At 39.6% G+C, this 18,735-nt stretch overlaps 1 protein-coding gene across 1 annotated transcript in view; it reads left to right on the top strand.

The window, feature by feature from the left end:
* The window catches only part of MORC3 (MORC family CW-type zinc finger 3), a 105,062-nt gene that overhangs the window by 60,796 nt on the left and 25,531 nt on the right, over positions 1-18,735 (top strand). Inside the window, exons 6-10 of the mRNA XM_077479922.1 lie at positions 6,559-6,706; positions 9,292-9,423; positions 12,300-12,419; positions 12,512-12,609; positions 17,805-17,909. Of these exons, the coding sequence (XP_077336048.1) occupies positions 6,559-6,706; positions 9,292-9,423; positions 12,300-12,419; positions 12,512-12,609; positions 17,805-17,909 (603 nt within the window). The remainder of the gene's footprint in view (positions 1-6,558; positions 6,707-9,291; positions 9,424-12,299; positions 12,420-12,511; positions 12,610-17,804; positions 17,910-18,735) is intronic.

Raw genomic sequence — 18,735 nt, 5'->3', positions numbered from 1 at the left:
TGGCACAACTGTTTATTAAAGCCATATTTTCTGTAAAAAAAAAAAAAATACACTAAAGTTAATTTTGATGGGCTGAAACACAACATATGACCTAAATTCTTATTAAAATATAAAAGATAAAGCTGTGTCGAATGAGTAGATACCAAGCATATTAACTCCTGACATTTGCAAGCATGCAAAAACATGGCAACAAACTACAGTACGTATACAAAAACGGGACTATAGGTGATGATTTTTAAGCCTTCACAGGTTATCCATTCAAAATGAACCGTGAATGGTGCTTCTAGAATTATCGTGACGATGCCTGATCTGTGCACGATCATGGTTTTCATACGTAGGTGTTCTTGCGATTTGTTTACATTTATGTGTGGGGGTGGAGGGGTTTTAAAATTTGTGGGGGGGGGGGGGGTGTTTTTATTTAAAGTGTTTTTTTTTTAAGATTACAGTATTAAGTTTTATTTTTTTATTTATTATTTTTTTTTGTATTTAGAGAAACAAAGCTGACACGAGGGGAAAAAGTTGACAGCCACTTGGGTACATATTCCCTTAATAGGGTAAATTCCCTTAGAAGGGTAACCTAAACTTTTTTTTTTTTTTTTTTTTAAACTTTGCACTTACACTATATCACCAAAAGTATTGGGACACCTGCCTTTACACGCACTTGAACTTTAATGTCATCCCAGTCTTCGTTCGTAGGGTTTAATATTGAGTTGTTTAGGAGTGTATCTATGGGAATGTTTGACCATTCTTCCACAAGCGCATTTGTGAGGTCAGGCACTGATGTTAGACAAGGGGACCTGGCTCACAGTCCCCACTCTAATTCATCCCCTAAGGTGTTCTGTCGGGTTGAGATCAGGACTCTGTGCAGGTCGATTTGTGAGAAAATCCTCTCTCTCTGAAACGTTCGTACATATCAGTGGCCTCCTCTAGGAAGTCTTCCGTTTTGTGAACAGTTCCTCCTAATGTGGAGAAACTGTCCCACTGGGTATTCCACAAATAGAAGTCAGGTTGATGACTTCTGGCCTGTAATAACGTGTTTGCTGCTGTTTTTTTCCAAAAAGTCTTGGTAATTAATCTGTTGTCTTTCACATTAATCAATAGATCACAAAAAGACACTGATTCTTCATGGTAGGTATAAGTCAATTTGATATTCCTATTGTTAAATTCTTGCACAAAGGTTCAAGTCATCAGGACATCATCAATGTAACTCAACTACAGAAGACTGTGGCCGAGGTACAGCAAGGACTGGTAGACCACTTCCCCTTCCCAAAGGCCCAGGTGCAAGCATGCATAGGCTGGGGCCGAGAGTGCACCCATGAAGTGCCCCTTAGTTGTTGCTAACTAGTTCCCAAGAACTGGAAGAAATGATGGCTTAATGTGAGTTCCAAAGTTTCAATATTGAATTCATTATGGGATCCAAATTAAGGAAATTTGAGTTTAAGGAAATGTGAGACCCCCCCCCCCCCGCAATCCCTTTTCATGTGGGATCAACGTTTATAGTGACTCAAGTTTGATCCCCACTTTGGAGAGCTCTTGTTGGTATAACTACGTCTACTACTTTCAGGAGGACATCTCTAGTATCTTGCAAAAAGGAGGGAAGTTTACACAACAGCTCTTTGATCACACATCTCTAAATTTACCCACTCGCTCCAACGGACCCTTTAAAGTGGACACAATTGGTCTTCCTGGGCGGGTTACTTAGACATTTATGTAGCTTTGAGATTCTATAAAATGTTGTAATATTAAATTCTTTAACAATCAAGTAATTCAATTCCTTTTTAGAAATCAATTCTGCTTCAAAGATCAGTTTAAGCCTGGGATTAGGGGTAACTACCAGATAAGGAGTGGATTAGTTATATTTTTTATAGGTACATGCTTTGTTTCGGTCATTAATACTACATTCCCGCCCTTGTGGCTTCCATTAATCTCTAGGTTAGGTGCCTTTTCTCGTTCTCTCAGGGCTTTCCTTTCTTCCTTGTTTAAATAATCAAGACCTCTCTAATTCTAATTCATTTTCTCTAGATCTTTTTTGCACAGGAGCCAGAAAAAGGCCAGTCCACTTATGTTTGGAAATCGGGGGCATCCTCATGGATCTAATGTGTATATTGGATGGTCTGCTGTAGTTGGTCAAAGTTTCCTCATCCTCAATATCACTATCTGCAGAACCCAATATTCATGGCGGGGGGGTTTTGGCACAATGTGCCAGTTGTTGAAGTGATCAGGCAGCTTCATAGCTGCCTTTATTACTTTCACCTATAGGCCAACAGTAGACTTAAAAAAAAAAGTTTTACATGCTCCCAGCCGGTATAGCAGCTGGGAGGGAGTGTGTTTAAAAAAAACACCTCATGGGGAGGTGTGGTTGCAGTAAACAGAACTTGTATTAAAGTTCATTTGAAAGTCGCAACAAGTCCAGTTGGAGTACACCCAACCAGTAACACTTGCAGGATGCAACAGTGATTGGTAGCAGAGCAGATCTCGGAGGTGCAAATGTTTGTCTTGAGGGGCAGAATGCGGCCTGGCTGGTCCATACCCAAATGGGGAGGCTTCCAGGTAGGATGGCATGTCCTTATCCTTTTCCTATTCCTCTGGAACCTCTCTACCACTGTTTACTGTCAGGCAGGTGACCTGTCTCTACACTAAGCAGATGCTAAATGTGTGCCAAACCTGGGAGCCGTGGTCTTAAATAGTGACTGCCTGACATAAGATGGCTGCCAGAGTCACATGGGGCTGCAGCATCCAATCAGATCGCTCACCCAGGAAACCATAGAGGAACCATGTTTCTCTTGACTTCCTTTCCTTCTCCAATGCCACTGTGGTTGAGCGCCACCCGCAGTGGAGAAAATAGGCTGCGCCTGTCTACAACCTGATCAAATGCCATTCTAAAAAGGGCATTGGGACCCTGGGATCTAGGACTCTTTAGATATAACTCTTATGCCCAGGCTGAAGACAAACTACAGCAGAGGATACATAATATATAATGTCTTGTAAATTATTTACAGACTGACAACAAAAAGCAAGGGGAAGTCTCTGCATTGTTTAGCACACAAGTGCTGTTTAATTTCCAAATCATAATAGAGAGATGTGTCTTTGTCTGGAACCTTCCTACAGCAAAATGTCTCCTTGACAAATTGCCACCGTATTTTCGAAAACACCAGTCTGTTGAAATGCTTACTGCTTCCAGAACTTCCATGGTTCTAACCGTCTCTTGGAGAAGCCAAATTTAAAAAAATAAATCCAACACACTTTTGTGGCTTATGATCTTGTAACTGATGGTAGACCGGAGTCCTACAAAAATATGTGAATTTCTGCATCCCTTATGTCCCTTCCTTACATATTTGGGCTGTGCTTTTCCTCTTTGGTAGTTTATATGGCAAATTTATGAACAACAAAACCAACAAGAATCTGTAACAGTAATGCTAAACATTTACATAATTTCCTTCCTTGCTGTTGGAAAGACATTAATAAACCACTCAGCAACCACTAATTATTGTCCGGGTTTGCAGAGGAACTGCTCATTTATTCCTGAACTGGGAGAATGCAGGCTCTACTGAGATTTTAGAAGCATTTTATATGCCTAGCGTAAGTTCCTAGCACTGTCTTGTGCTCAGGGAGCTGCATATAGCCAGCCATAGAAGTGAGCTGTACTCTTGTAAACCTCCAGTGCTTCTATGCATTACCAGTTTTCCTGTGCAAGCACGCCTCTTTTTTTATTTCCAGAACACAGAATTTTGCATGTAAAACATGACCGGTTGTAACCTTTCCCTACTAAATCTAAATTAAGACATTTTTCTATTGGACATACGGTTTACTTTGATAATAATGCTAGTTTGTGTACATAAATACGTTAACCACATTATGCCACACCTCCCCATCCTTTCAGAGGTTTAGGTTTGTTGGGAGGCAGGGCTTAAGATCACATGACCGGCGTTAATGTCTGTCACAGCAGTCACATGATCCTAAAATAACGCGCTTTTGGTTTGGCGCTGGTAATTGCCGGGGGCACACAGGGCATGTGCTCTCGGTGCAGCTGAATTGACAGCAATTCGTGCAAATATGCAGCCTCTCAGCGCCAAGGACTAGGCGCCGAAAGGTCGAGTATTTACGTTTGCCCAGCGCCAAGGGATTAAATGTATTTTATAACCACTTGTTGGCCACCTAAGTGGAAAAATACATCATGTATCATTGCAGTTTAATACTGGAGTCGTGGCTGCAGCTAGATGCCATAACCCCGGTATTAAAATTTTCAGCAGCCACTGCTCTTACTGCTAAAAGTGATCCGTGTGGTTGATTAACTGCTGGATCACTTTTAGCTCCGCCCCCTGGCTGCTTTTCAGTGGTTACCTTGCACATCTGAAAGCCTGGGATCCAATCTGGCAGTGGCCACGGCTAGCCAAAGAAATTAGCAGAGGAAAGATGTCCTCCGCTCATCCCTATGGCTTAAGTGACATGTAAACAATGGCCATTCCCTTTTTTTTTTTTTTTTTTTTTTTGGAAAGCATTAGATCAATGCGCGTGTGGTGTGTGGGTTTTTTTTTTTTTTTTTTTTTTTTTTCAGATGCTTTCTATTGTAGATGAGAGATGTGGGGTCTTATTGATTCCAGATATCTTCATAAAGATAAAGAGGACCTGTCATGCTTTATTGTTGTCAGAGATGTTTACATTTCTTGTGACAGCAGTAAAAGTGATCAAAAATTGTAAAGGGTAACTCCACTTTCGTGGGGAATAAGAAATGGTGCATACAATTGCTACACTAGTCATATTGTAATTGAAAAAAAGTTAAAAATTACCTTTTTATTTTTCAATCTGCAGCACTATAATTTTCTGTAAATGCAATATGGCTACCTGGAGGTGTTCTGTACACAGAATGTGTACAGAACTCCACCAGAAACATAATTTCCTGCTTGTGTAATTGGCTCGCTGATTTTCCCAGAAGTTTGCATTAAGTTGAAAGTCAGATTTCAGGAATCCCCTGCAACAACAATATCATTTTTGGTGAAATACTCCCATAGGAAATCACATCTAAGGGCCCTTTCACGCATGCTGTCCGATCAGGTTCGCCTGTCTGTTTTTTCAGGTAGACCTGATGGGACGGTCCATGCACCTCTATGGAGCAACGGATGTCAGCTGTGATATGTCCGCTGACATCCGGCGCTATCCGTTCCGCTATATCCAGACGGAGGCCCTATTTTCCATTCGTTGATGGGATGGAATTGGATGAAAACGGACTGGCGGATCTCTTTTCATTTAATCTTCTATAGAGGAGAGCGGGGCTCTGAAAGGTCCATCTTTGCACAGTGAGCGGAGATGGACATGTCATTCTCCTGCTGAGCGGAGATCAACAGATCGATCCCAGCTGAGCAAATGGAGTCTGTCAAAGAGGACAGCCCCGTGTGAAAGGGGCCTAAAGGGATGCAGACCCTGAAATTTTCTCCAGAGCCTTGCAGGTGCTCCAGCTGATTGATAATTATGAAACCACTCCCATTAGATTCACTTTCCATATGGACACAGGCAAACACACAGGGATTTCTTCAGAATAACAGGTAGCAATCTCCAACAAAGTTTGTTAAAATCCTTGCAATGTACACCGATCACCCAGAGGGGAATGTTTTTTTTTTTTCCCTCAACAAGAGGATTTACTCTTTAAAGGGGCAGTATAAAAATTTAATAAAATAAAAAATCATGTGCGCAGTGGCGAACACCTAAGTAGGTCACGCACGCGAGGCATTGCCGCAAACTCTATAACGAACAATATTTCTAGCACTAGATCTCCTGACTCGGTACACTTTTATTAAAGCATCACCTACGGAGATATTTAAGTACCTTAGCTTGGAGCCAAATTTAAAGCATGACATGTTGGGTATCGATTTACTCAGTGTAACATCAACTTTCCTATAATATAAAAAAAAAATGAATGAAAGCTAATTTTTCTCCCCAAAAAATTGTGTTTGGAATATCGCTGCGCAAATACCGTGTGACATAAAAATTTGCAATGACCCCCATTTTATTCTCTAGGGGTCTCTCTCTCTCTCTATCTATCTATCTATCTATCTATCTATCTATCTATCTATATATATATATATATATATATATATATATATATATATATAATGTTTGGGGGTTCCAAGTAATTTTGTAGTAAAAAAAAATGCAGATTTTTATTTGTAAACAATAACTGTCAGAAGAGGCCTGTTCCTTAAGTGGTTAAAGAGGTGCTCCAGGCTCAACATTATAGCTGCTGACTTTTAATTTTAGGGCACTTACCTGTCCAGGAATCCAGCTGTGCCAAAAGGGAACACGCTGACAGGAGGAGAGGTGACAAATTGTGCCGCTGCTTCATTTTTGTTGAGTCAGTGGGCAAATCCATTGTTGTCAGTGGGGAAAACTTCCAGTGAGGGCATTTGTTTCTGTAACATCTGTCTCAAAGAAACGGTGAACGGCTTTTACTATTTACTACTCCTAGTATGGAAAACCAGCTTAATGGCTTTAAATGTACTTTAACCTACAGGTTTTTCTTTTTTAACATTTTGTTTATTTTTTGTTTTGTTTTTTTGCCCTTAGGGACAAGCGTGGATGTACAGAATTTGATTTTGTGAATGATAAATATGACATAAGAATTCCTGAGGAGACGGATGGTTCTAATAAGAAGGGCTATAAGAAGCAAGACAGGATGGACCAAGTTGCTCCAGACAGTGACTACTCATTACGTGTATGTCAAGTGTTCACGTATGCTGTTAGGCTTTGTATGCGTGTGCTGATATCATTGATAGTCATGCTATTTGATACATTCCTCTCTGTAGAGGAGGCATAATCCTCATTACTTGTAAGGCACTACATGGAGTCGTCTTGTCAAAGGTGTTTTCTGCCTTTAAAACGTCCTTGTTGTCACTTTAGTACAGATAAATGAACATTTGGTTAGTGAATTCCGGCACCCAAGCCTTCCATCATGCAGGATTACTTTTTTTATTTTTTTAATTTTTTCCTTTTCTACTCTTTTTATTTCAAGAGATTTTAAAATTGAGTACTAAAAATCAGAGCAAAAGAGGTATTCACAGTTAGATAATTTCTCAACACAAAATATTATAATAAATTGTCAATTAATAAGGAATACTTATATGTAGCTTTACATGCAGGCACCTCCTATAGTACAAGATTTAGTTTTTTTTTTCTCCAGTTCCTGAATACAAAGAAACATGTAGTGATGAAAAAAAAAAGTTTTGTGCTTAGTTCTACTTTAAGGCTGGGTTCACACGATCTCCGCATGCGGCTCATAGCTGGGGGTCAGGTATGTCCCCTTTCACTGTTTCAGGTCCGAAAATTTGGGCTGAATTTGGACCTGAAACGGACCAAAAGACGCAACAGGACCCCTGTGCAAATTCGCACCGGAGTGGCAGCGGAGATAAGTGAACCGGCTCCATAGACAGCTGGTTACAATCTCCTACCATGAGAATTGGATGCAGGGAAACCCGCATCCAATTCGCATAGGTGTGAACCCAGCCTAATCCCTGGCTCACACTGACAGCGGGAATGAAATCGTGCGAGTTCAGCTGAACTCGCACAATTTCCTTCCCACATGTCAGTCCCGACTTCGGGGACGATTTCAGAGACACCTGTGCGGGTTCCTGCACGGATGTCAATGGAAATCGCACCCTGAAGTAGTACAGTAACTACTTTTGGCAACTTCGGGGTGACATTTCAAATCGCACCAATGTGAACCAGGGCTACAGGAGAAGTACAGCCAAAACTTGTTTGGTTGTACTTCTCCTGTGGATCACACAAGTGCAGTTCGTTCTGCACTCCTGTGAAAATGAACAGCACAATAAAAAATCAGATGATTGCCCAAAAAAAAAACAAGCTACACACTCCTCAAATTGGTAAAGAAAGAAATGGACCATGGGGTTTTTTTTTTAGATACAAGACACGGAAGCAACAAATTTGTAAAAAAAAAAAAAAAAATACAGGATTTTATAACAAAGTTAAAAAATGACAGTAAAATTTTATAAATGTTTTTATTACAAGGTTGAAAAATTACAGTAATTTTTTTTTTTACAAATTATTTGTTGCTTCTGTGTCTTGCACCTAAAAAAAAATCAAAAAAATAAAAACAAAAATCAAAAAAAAAACCCCATGGTCTTATTACTGTATTTATTTCTATTAACCACTTAAGGACCGCCTCACGCCAATATACGTCTGCAGAATGGCACGACTGGGCACAATCACGTACCGGTATGTGATTCTTTAAGTGCCCAGCTGTGGGTTGGGAGCGCGCCGGCGCACTCCCGACCCGGTCCTATTCTCCGTGGCCACGGGGCCAGCGGACGCGATCGGGTCACAGAGCTGAATGAGGAGAGGTCTGTGTAAACAAACCTCTCTCAGTGCTTCCCTGTGATGTCACATGCCAGGTCACACCCCCTACAAAAAAAAAACACATAACGTCATACATAACACTACACTGCCCCCTAGTGGTTAACTCCTTCACTGCCAGTGTCATTTACACAGGAAGCATTGATTGCTGTATAAATGACAATTGTGTCAAAAATGTCTGATGTGTCCGCCATAATGTCGCAGTCACAATAAAAATCGCTGATCGCCGCCATTACTAGTAAAAAAAAAATATATATATTAATAAAAATGGTATAAAACTATCCCCTATTTTGTAAACGCTATAACTTTTGCGCAAACCAATCAATAATCGCTGATTGTGATTTTTTTTTTTTTTTTTTACCAAAAATATGTAGAAGAATATGTATCGGCCTAAACTGAGGAAAACAATTTTTTTTATATATTTTTTGGGGATATTTATTATAGCAAAAACTAAAAAATATTGCATTTTATTCAAAATTGTCGCTCTATTTTTGTTTATAGCGCAAAAAATAAAAACCGCAGAGGGGCTCAAATACCACCAAAAGAAAGCTCTATTTGTGGGGGAAAAAAAGGACATCAATTTTGTTTGGGAGCCGCGTTGCACGACCGCGCAATTGTCAGTTAAAGCGTTGCCGTGCCGAATCGCAAAAAAAGGGGGCCTGGTCCTTTGGCTGCAAATTGGTCCGGGGCTTAAGTGGTTAAAGAAAATGAGTTGACTACTACTTCACCACTAGGTGGGGGAACTAGAGGCAGAGCCTTGCCGATCCTTTTTAGATAAGCTTGTTCTGTCTAGCAAATACTACCAATGAGGTGGATTATGAGAAATTTCCAGAAACATTTGATGTGGTGTCTTTCTGTTTCTTCTGTGAAATGCGACTTTCGAAGCTCCTTGCAGAAAATTTACATTTTGAGCTTTTGTTTCATTTGCAGGCTTATTGCAGCATTCTGTATTTGAAACCAAGGATGCAGATCATTATCAGAGGTGAAAAAGTTCAAACACAACTCGTTTCCAAAAGCCTTGCCCTCATAGAAAAGGATGTCTACAGACCCAAGTTTCTGGCTGTATCCTTTTATTATATGATTTATTGACCGTCTGTTTTTTTTTTTTTTTTTGTGTTTTTAGGTTATTCTTTGGTCAACTAAGTAAACAAAAATAAACACATTCACGTCACTTTACCTACACTGCCAGTGGTCTTTTGTTGCATTAGGCTTTGATCTTATCTGAGGTTTTCTTGCTACCAGAGTGATAAGGTAGCCCTACAGTTGCCCAAACTAGTTCTACTCAAGTTTGTTTTTAACAAGTAATTCTTAAGGAATAAAAAATAAATAAACCTTTTATAATTGCCTGTCACAATCCTCCTCTTCTGGATTCCCCCACTAATCCTCCAGACTCCTCCCCTCTTTCCAGTGCCTCCATAGCAAGCTGCTGGTGCAAGGATTTTGAGACCCTAGGCGAAACCCCATTTTGCCACTCCACCCCATTTTTTCCCTAACTAGGTATACCCCATTTTTAAATGACTGCTACCATTTTGCACGCAACACTTTGAAAGTATTTTTATTTTTCAAGTTTCCAAAATTAGCTGATCTTGCAAAGTTGCTGCGTTTGCCACAAACCAGACTCCAGCTCTTCGCCACAAACCAAACTTCTCCTGTTCTCTGCAATTCTGCAAGCAAGAAAGCCTCAGAGACTCGAGCATAAACGTGGGGGTGGAGTCAGTCGTCAGCCCGGCGCATTATACGCATGCAGCGTATGTAGGAGCCTGGAGGTCACTGACATTTTTTCGTAGCCCATGGCGGCCATTTTGTTGGTGACCGTTTATAAGTGATAGTAAGAGAGTATTGACTAACTGACCATGTAAAGCGGCCATTTTATTGAAGCCCAATACGGCAAAACCATTGATGGTCCATGAATGCAACTAACTACATACACGGTACTACTAATTTAAAATGATAGATAACCGGAAGATTATAACAACCTATTACCTAAATGAAATTAAACAATCTCAGGCCAAGGGCTATGTATAAAAAGGTCTTCTCTCCTGACTGCCCGCAGTCAGTGATAAAACAAATATGCTAGGGCTGAAACAACTAATCGATTACTATTTTCATAATCTATTAATCGGCCAGTAACATAATGGGGATAAAAAAAACTTAAAATGAGCCCTTTATAGTACAAAAAAAGCAAATAATTGCTACTGTAAATATTAGTTTCACAGTTCTACAGTAAAAAAAACAAACTTTTTTTTGTATTATAAAGGGCTAATTTTAATTTTTTTTTTAACCCCATTATGTTACTAAATGTATTGGGCCTGGTTCACATCTCCTGTATTTTTTGTTGCTTTTTGCAGAAATGCACTACAGTTCATTTACAAGGTTTCCTATGGGACACGTTTCCATCTATGCTTTTTTCAGCCGCTGCATATTTGGAAAGGGTCAAGGACTTTTTTTTTTTTAAACACAAAACAGTGTTTTTTGTGATTCAATATACTTCAATGGAGAAGCTACAAAAAAGCAAGTAATGAGTTTTTGCAGCAAGTTTTTTAATCTGCCCAACAACAAACTGGCCAAAAAAATGCAAAAATGCAAAAACGCAAATTGCATCAGAAAAAAATCAAAACACACAGCAGAAACAGATCAAAAGCAAACTGCGTAGGTGCGCATTGAGCCTTATGCTGGCCACAAGGATCAATTTTCAGACTAGAATATTCAGACAAAAAAATCTTTGTACATTCGCTGAATGAAAGAATGTTTTAAATTTTCGCTTGTTTTTAACATTCTGTTTTTAAAATGAATGTAATTTCTGAACGAAAACCACATACACTGTCTGAAAATTCCTTTGACCAAGAAGTTTTCTGTCATTTCCAAATTGTCCCATCACTGGTTGGAAATGAACATCGATTTGACCCCACCAACTATTAGAAAATCTAAAGGAACGTTCTTAAAATAAATAAATTCTCTAATAGTATATACAGTATATCTCTCCTCTAATAGTATATACAGTATATATCTTCTCTAATAGTGTATATAGTATATCTCTAATAGTGTATACAGTATATCTCTAGTGTATACAGTATATCTCTAATAGTGTATACAGTATATCTCTAATAGTGTATACAGTATATCTCTTCTAATAGTGTATACAGTATATCTCTTCTAATAGTATATACAGTATATATATCTTCTGTCTGTTATTCTCAGAGTGGATTCAATATTTTGCTCTCTAACCATATAGTTGGTTATTTATATTTACCACTGCATAGAGATATTTAAGAATAAATTGCCTTTTTTTTTTAAACTTTACATATTAACTAAATTATACACCACACTTTTTTTTTTTTTTTTTTTTTTTTAAGGTTATTAACCGATTAATTGAAACAAGAATCAGCCAACTAATCGATTATGAAAATAATCGCTATTTGCAGCCCTAATATATACAGTACTCAAAAACATATGTTAACCTTGTACTGAAAAGTTTGTAGACCCCTGGTCTAAATCAATAGGCTGGTTGTAGCAAAAAAAAAAAAATTCTGGTTTCTTGGGGGTTATACAGGTTTGAGATCAGAGTATATGTGTTTAGCGTTTTGATTTGAAGCATTTTGCATCACTTTGGAGTTTATTTACTAAAGGCAAATCCACTTTGCACTAAAAGTGCACTTGGAAGTGCAGTCGCTGTAGATCTGAGGGGAACATGCAAGTAAAATAAAAACATTTTTTTGTTTGTATATGATTGGATGATAAAATCAGCAGAGCTTCCCCTCATTTCAGATCTTTCCCTCAGATTTACAGCGACTGCCCTTCCAAGTGTACTTGTAGTACAAAGTGGATTTGCTTTTAGTAAATCAACCCCGTTGTTTTATTAACAACCTTCTCAGGCGAAATGTTGTATTTCAGTGTTTTACCAGTGCGATAAGAGCTCGTAATTTCCTTAACATGGTAAGCCCAAAACTGTGAAAATTACTTTTGGATACAACTGCCGGAACAAAGAGCATTACGGGATAATGATGTATCACAAGAACAGGCTCATTAAGGCCTACGTTAGAGTTGGCTGCCAATTAAAGGTGCACATTCTGTTTCATAACTGTAAAAGCCGTATGACTCTTTTTGTGTCAATTTTTTTTTTTTTTAACGTGTTTGTTTTTCTTTTTTCTAGGCTAACAATATGGGAGTTGGTGTTGTTGGCATTATTGAATGTAACTTTTTAAAACCCACACATAACAAACAAGACTTTGACTACACCAATGACTATAGGTAAGGGTGAGACCTATATTCACTATTCTTTAACCCTATCCAATAATGTAATCATCCACACCAACCAAGCAGTAATCGGAATTTAATCTTTTGTCAGGTTAACCATAAAATGTTGGCACAATCCAATCAAAATGAAAAATTCCTAAAGTGATCCCGCCCCTGTATACATTTTGTTTTTTTTCCTCCATGGGGACATGTAAAAAAATGTAGCCTAGAGAGGGTTTTAGGACTCTTAGTGGAAATTGCGTCACTTTAACTGACAGTTGCACAATACCCAAACAAAATGTAGGTCCTTTTTTTTCCCCCGCAAATAAAGCTTTCTTTTGGTGGTATTTATCAACTGTGCATTTTTTTATTTTTTGCTCTATAAACAAAAAATAAATAAAGCGGCAATTTAAAAAAAAAAAAAAGTTTTACTTTCTGCTATAAAATCTTTCCAAAAAAATAAATGTAAAAAAATGTAATTTCATCATCCGTTTAGGCCGATATGTATTCTGCTACATATTTTTGGTAAAAAAATTGCAATAAGCGTATGATTGATTTGGTTTGCGCAAAATTTATCACATCTACATAATAGGGGAAAGATTTATAGCATTTTTATTTTTTTACTGGTAATGGTGGTGATCAGTGATTTAGGGGGACTGCAACATTGCACTGGACAGATCGGACACCTAACTGACGTTTTTGACGCTTTTTTTTTTTTTGAGGAACCAGTGACATTACAGTAATCGATGCTAAAAAATATGCACTGTTATTATACTAATGACACTGGCAGGGAAAGGGTTACCATCAGGTGCAATCAAAGGGTTAAATGTGTTCCCTGCAGGTGTTTTCTAACTGTATGGGGGACTGTGATTGGGGAAATGCACAGATTTATCTTCCTGCTTAGCAGAAAGACCGGATGTGATGTGATCTCCCCTGTCAGAACACAAAGTACAGCAGCGGTGATTTGTGGGATTGCGCCACCCTGCTGCAGTATAATGACGGCGGCTGGTCGGCAAGTGGTTAATCATAGTTGAAAGCCCACTCCACTCCCTTCTGCCTGCAGGCTGGTAATCCTGGAACACATCTGCTGTTATGCATCTCACTCATAGTACCGGCATTTCTTTCCATTAAGTATTTTACCCTTTTTATCCGCTGGTCAGATTCATACAGCGAAAGGACGTTGCACGGGCTTCAGGAAGTTCTGTCCTGCTAAGTCTATGGAGTTGTGTATGCTGCTTCTGCAGGAAATTGCACACAACTCAGATTAAAATGAATTGAATGAATTTACTGACTTTTCTTTTGTGTAGTCGCAGGGTTTACTGGACAGAAATCGTACACCATTACATGCTTTAGCTCATTGCCGGGAGATGCGTTTTGGAACACCAGCTTCGCTTCTGCCAACAGCAGGTGCCTAAGAGTTAAACCAGCTGTTTCTTTTTTTTTACACCCCTGGGGACCCTAGTCAAGAGAGTTCGAGTGTGTACACATGATGCAGCCATTACAAGGGATGGCGGAGGGGGGTGCTGTGGCCCCGCCCCCCCCCCCCCCCCCCCCCCCCCCCCGCCCCACACACACACATGTCTAAAGCTAAGAAGAAAAGTGTAAAAACATAGTTTACCAATCCTTGGCAGCTGCTTTTTTATTTTAGGATTTTTTTTTTTCACTTGAAGATTCTGCCAATAGCAAACTTCCAATCCTAGGATGAGAATGCTCACATAATTCTGTATCCGAACAATAGAAACACAGAGCTCCCCCTGTCCCCTTGATGGGCACCTCCTGTAGACCTCACTGTATAACTAAAAGCAAACTTGAAGTTGTTGTAAACACTTACATATACCCAGTGAAGGGACTATCCTCAGGTGATGCAGAGATGAAACAAATCTTCCTACATAAGTTGTATCTGTCTATCTGCAGTCTTCTTTTCTCTACTTCTGTTCTAAGTGCTGAATTTATAAGCTTGTCTTGTTTGGGGAAAAAGGGTCTGGAGAGCTGAAATAAAATTTTGCAGAGGTCAGAGAGGAGAGCTCTAAGAGCTGAATGGATAGAAGGGACACACCGCCCTTCACACAGCACGCAGGAACAGAGCTGAGGCTGTACATAAGCTGGAGATCCCTCCCGTGTCACCATTTTTCCCTTGGTGTCACAAGTGGTGAAACTTGTCAGAAGTGATTCATGCTGATAGCAGAGGAACGAAGCAGCAGACAGAAATTACACTTAGTGCTCTTAATTCAGGCTCAGAATACTTTATTAACCCCAAAGGGAAATTGCTGCGACACTCAACAAAGACAATATCAATTAATACATAAGTGTAAATGAGACAAGTACACGCTATATAGGGATATGCTTTGTTCAAATTTCGTGTCTGAGGTTTACAACCACTTTAAGTTAATTACACATTTTGGTTTGTCCCCAGAAAACTAATAGAGGGGAAATCTTCCAGTGGGGACACTAGCAGTGACCTGGGGGGTCCCAAGGGATTCCCTTATTTTGCAGGGATTTCCTCTCACTTCCTGTTTCGGCTGTGGGACAGAAAGTGAAGGGAAATCTTTAAAATGGGTCACAGATGGCGAAAAAAATTATCCGACGGGTTATAAGTGGTGCACCGAAATGGAAATTCAGGATGCGCTTGACCCAAACCGAAATTGACGGTTTTTAAAAAATATATTTATTTATTTTTGTAAATAATTGTATTCTATTCAACCTTTTAATTAATATGAATTTGTCAGCTATTAGCACCTTTTTTTGAAGCAGTGTTAAAAATCCTATTTGCTGCATTTTTGGTGTATTTTTGGAAAACACCCAAAAATAAATCTCCCTATTGAAAACACAGCAAGAACGCATTAAAAATGAACCCGTGTTGCATTTTTAGTGCAGTTTTTTGAGTCGCAAGACCTATGTAAAACACAACATAAGCATGGTCAGATTGCGGTCGTTTTTCGGCACCCATTATCGGCACTTTTGTTTTCTTTCGGCACAACTCTGAAAACCCTATTTTCGCCCGATAATTTTCGGGGGACGAAATTTCAGTGCATCACTAGTTATAATCCTCCTGTGCTCGATCCAAAATGAAAAATACGTTTTACTTTCAATAATTTTTTTTTGAGTTTTCAAGAAATCAATACACAAACAAACAAATAAACCCAGAAGTGATTAAATACCACCAATGAATAGGGAGATGGGATTGGCTCAGAGGTTCTCTCCGGGTCCGGGGTGCACCCCCCCCACTATCCTCAACTTTGCTTCCTACCCTTTTCTTCTTCTCTCTTTACTATCAACCGGAGCTGGCCTTCAGGGGCCCACGGACCAACCAGGGCCCTTGGGCCCACTTAGAATTTAATCTAGTTGGTCACACCTAGTGGAGGTGACGGAGGGAGAAGGGGCCTCCCCTCACAGTTCTCAGTGACATTTTGAAGCACACTTGTGCACCATCTAGAGGGGGCTCTTTCTTCTTGTTTTCTATCTCAAGTTCAATTCTCTTGTAATGCCTGGTACAGGTCTGTCCCCACTGAATAAATCTAAAGTGGGGACAGGGATACATATAACCTCACAAAAATAAAAGGCAATGTATGATGTAACTGACTCATAATCAAACTAACACCTGTACAATTACTTTGCACTAAGATGATAAATGTCCATTTTGAACTTTCTGAATAAAAACATTGGAAAAGAAATACCACCAATGCAAGCTCTAGTTGTGTGAAGAAAATGAAAAAAAATTCACATGGTTACAGTGTAGCATGACTGCGCCATTGTCAATTCAGAGTGTGACAGCGATGAAAGCTGAGAAATGGCCTGGGCAGGAAGGGGGTGAAAGTGCCCTGCAATGAGGCAGTTAACTGTTATGGTCAGCAGAAAGTTATCAGCTGACGAGCTCTATTTAACAGACCAAAGGGGAGCAAACAGAAGGTTAAGGGATACATTCAGTTATTTTTTACATTTTTAAAGAATACATGATGAGGACTGGAAAACACCCAAAGGTGGATGGGAACAACCAGCATTTCAGAAGGTAGGCAGGTTCTAGAACAAGGGCATCTTTTAAATAAGAGATATTGGAAATCATGCTCCACCAGTAACTAAAGTACCTTTTTATATGGACTCATTCTTTAACCCTTTCGCTGCCAGATCTGTTTATTGTATGGACCTGACAGTGGGGGGGGGTTGACACACAATCCAGGGGCTGCAGCCATTGAGATTGTGTAAAACTGACAGGCAGAATTCGGGCGGCAGCACAGCTGCCCCATTGTTCTCACACCCCCCCCCCCCCCCCCCCAGTACTGGTGCGCCGCCACGCCCTGCCATGCTTTCCGGGCTCCACTTGCCCATCTGCGGGCCCGGGGGCGAGATGGTGGGTGCCAGCGGCTGGAGGAGAAGAGCGAACATTCTCCTCCCCTTCTTGTGACCCAGAAAGCGATGTCTCTGACAACCTCTAGCTTAGCTGGGAAAAGATGTTTTGCAGTGCAATCTGCATTGCAAAACATTCAGTGGAGCACAGGGGAGACCCTGCATGTCTCATTAAAGAGAACCTGTTGCCTCAAAAAATCATCACAGGGCACTTTTTGTCCCATATGTAATGGGGAAAAAAATAATAAAAATTGCAAAAAAAAAAAATACACCCAAGCAGATAACCCCCCCCCCCCCCAATTACCCACACAAACGTAAATGCATGTGTCGGGAGTGCTGTTAAAACATTGATTTGCACATGTTGCATATCGCCACGTATGCAAGAGGGAGAGCAATAATTCCAGCACCAGACCTTCTCCATAACACTAAACAGATATCTATAGAAGGCTTTTGAAGTGTCGCCTTCAGAAAATATAGGGTACTGAAGTTTGAAATTTGACAGGCGCACACAAATTGGACATGTTGGGTATCTATTTAGTCAGTGCAACCTCGTCTTTTTATATTTTACCACAAAATTGGGTAGTTGATTGTGTTGGTTTGCCCTAAAATTCACTTTTAGTGTGTTTTTTACTGGCATTTTGGGTTCCTAGACCTGTGCAGTAATAACGTGTGACATTAAAAATTGGAGCTACCACTATTTTATTCTCTAGGGTGTCTGCTTTAAGAAACTATATACTGTTTGGGGGTTTTGTGTAATCTTCAGGCCAAAAATTATTATTTTAACATGTGCAAAAAAAAAAACCAAAAACGGCTCTGGCAGCGAAAAAGGTTAAATCTGCTACAGAATTATTATTATTTTATTTTTTTAGGCTCACGCTAACTGCATTAGGAGAGAAACTTAATGACTACTGGCATGAGATGAAACTGAAAAAGAATACCCTTGACGGGGTGGACCTTCCTATGGAAGATGTTGAGTAAGTGCCTGGCTATCCATCATCTGTATTTGCACTGTCAGAAGTGCAGCTTAAAAATAAAATAAAATTGCAGCCGGTGGAGTTTTCACATTTTTATTTAAATTGTACCTGTTTTATGTAGTTTGTCATAATTGTACAAAGATATAATTGTTATACTTTACAGACAGTGGTCCCCAAGGCCTTTCAAAATGGCATGAAGTTCTTGTTACCAATTGGAACCTTAGTAATTCTCCCTTCTGTTCCTCAATACACTGACTATGACTATTCACAGAAGCATTTAGGCTCTCCTCACGCCAGAGTATAGTGGAAATGTGCGTTTTTTTCTGAAACCAAAAAAGTGCACGTTTAGGCGATAATCCTTGTACCTACAGGTAAGTTTACCTGTAGGTACAATTGAGCAAGCAAGGTTTATTACCATTTTAAGGGCACCCCAAAAATGCACGTATTGCATGACAAAATGCATCAAAGTTGGCTCCAAAAAAGTGTACAGGAGCTACTTTGGTGCGTTTTTTTTTTCAGGTGTAGGTAAGCCCATTCAAGTCACACTGTTGCACGCAAAAGGTGACGTGTCGCTCACATGTGAATTGACCCTCAATTGGTTGTTGTCACCAAAAAGATTTTGATATTTTAACAAGTTATTTATGGTCAAAATGTAAAATATACCCTATTCCTTTCCACATTGTATTATTATTTCTAGCCTACTTCTATTAATCTGAACAATGTTGAAGTTTGTAAGCTTGATGTGTGACATTCTCCACACGTTTACATTCTTGAATTCTGTGACCTGTAGTCGCTATGCTTTGTTGATGGACACTGCCATGTCACA

Source organism: Lithobates pipiens, unplaced genomic scaffold (assembly GCF_037356315.1).
Source record: "Lithobates pipiens isolate NorthernLeopardFrog02 unplaced genomic scaffold, aLitPip1_a1.2 Scaffold_16, whole genome shotgun sequence".
Classification (NCBI taxonomy): domain Eukaryota; kingdom Metazoa; phylum Chordata; class Amphibia; order Anura; family Ranidae; genus Lithobates; species Lithobates pipiens.
This window is presented reverse-complemented; position numbering and strand designations above follow the sequence as displayed.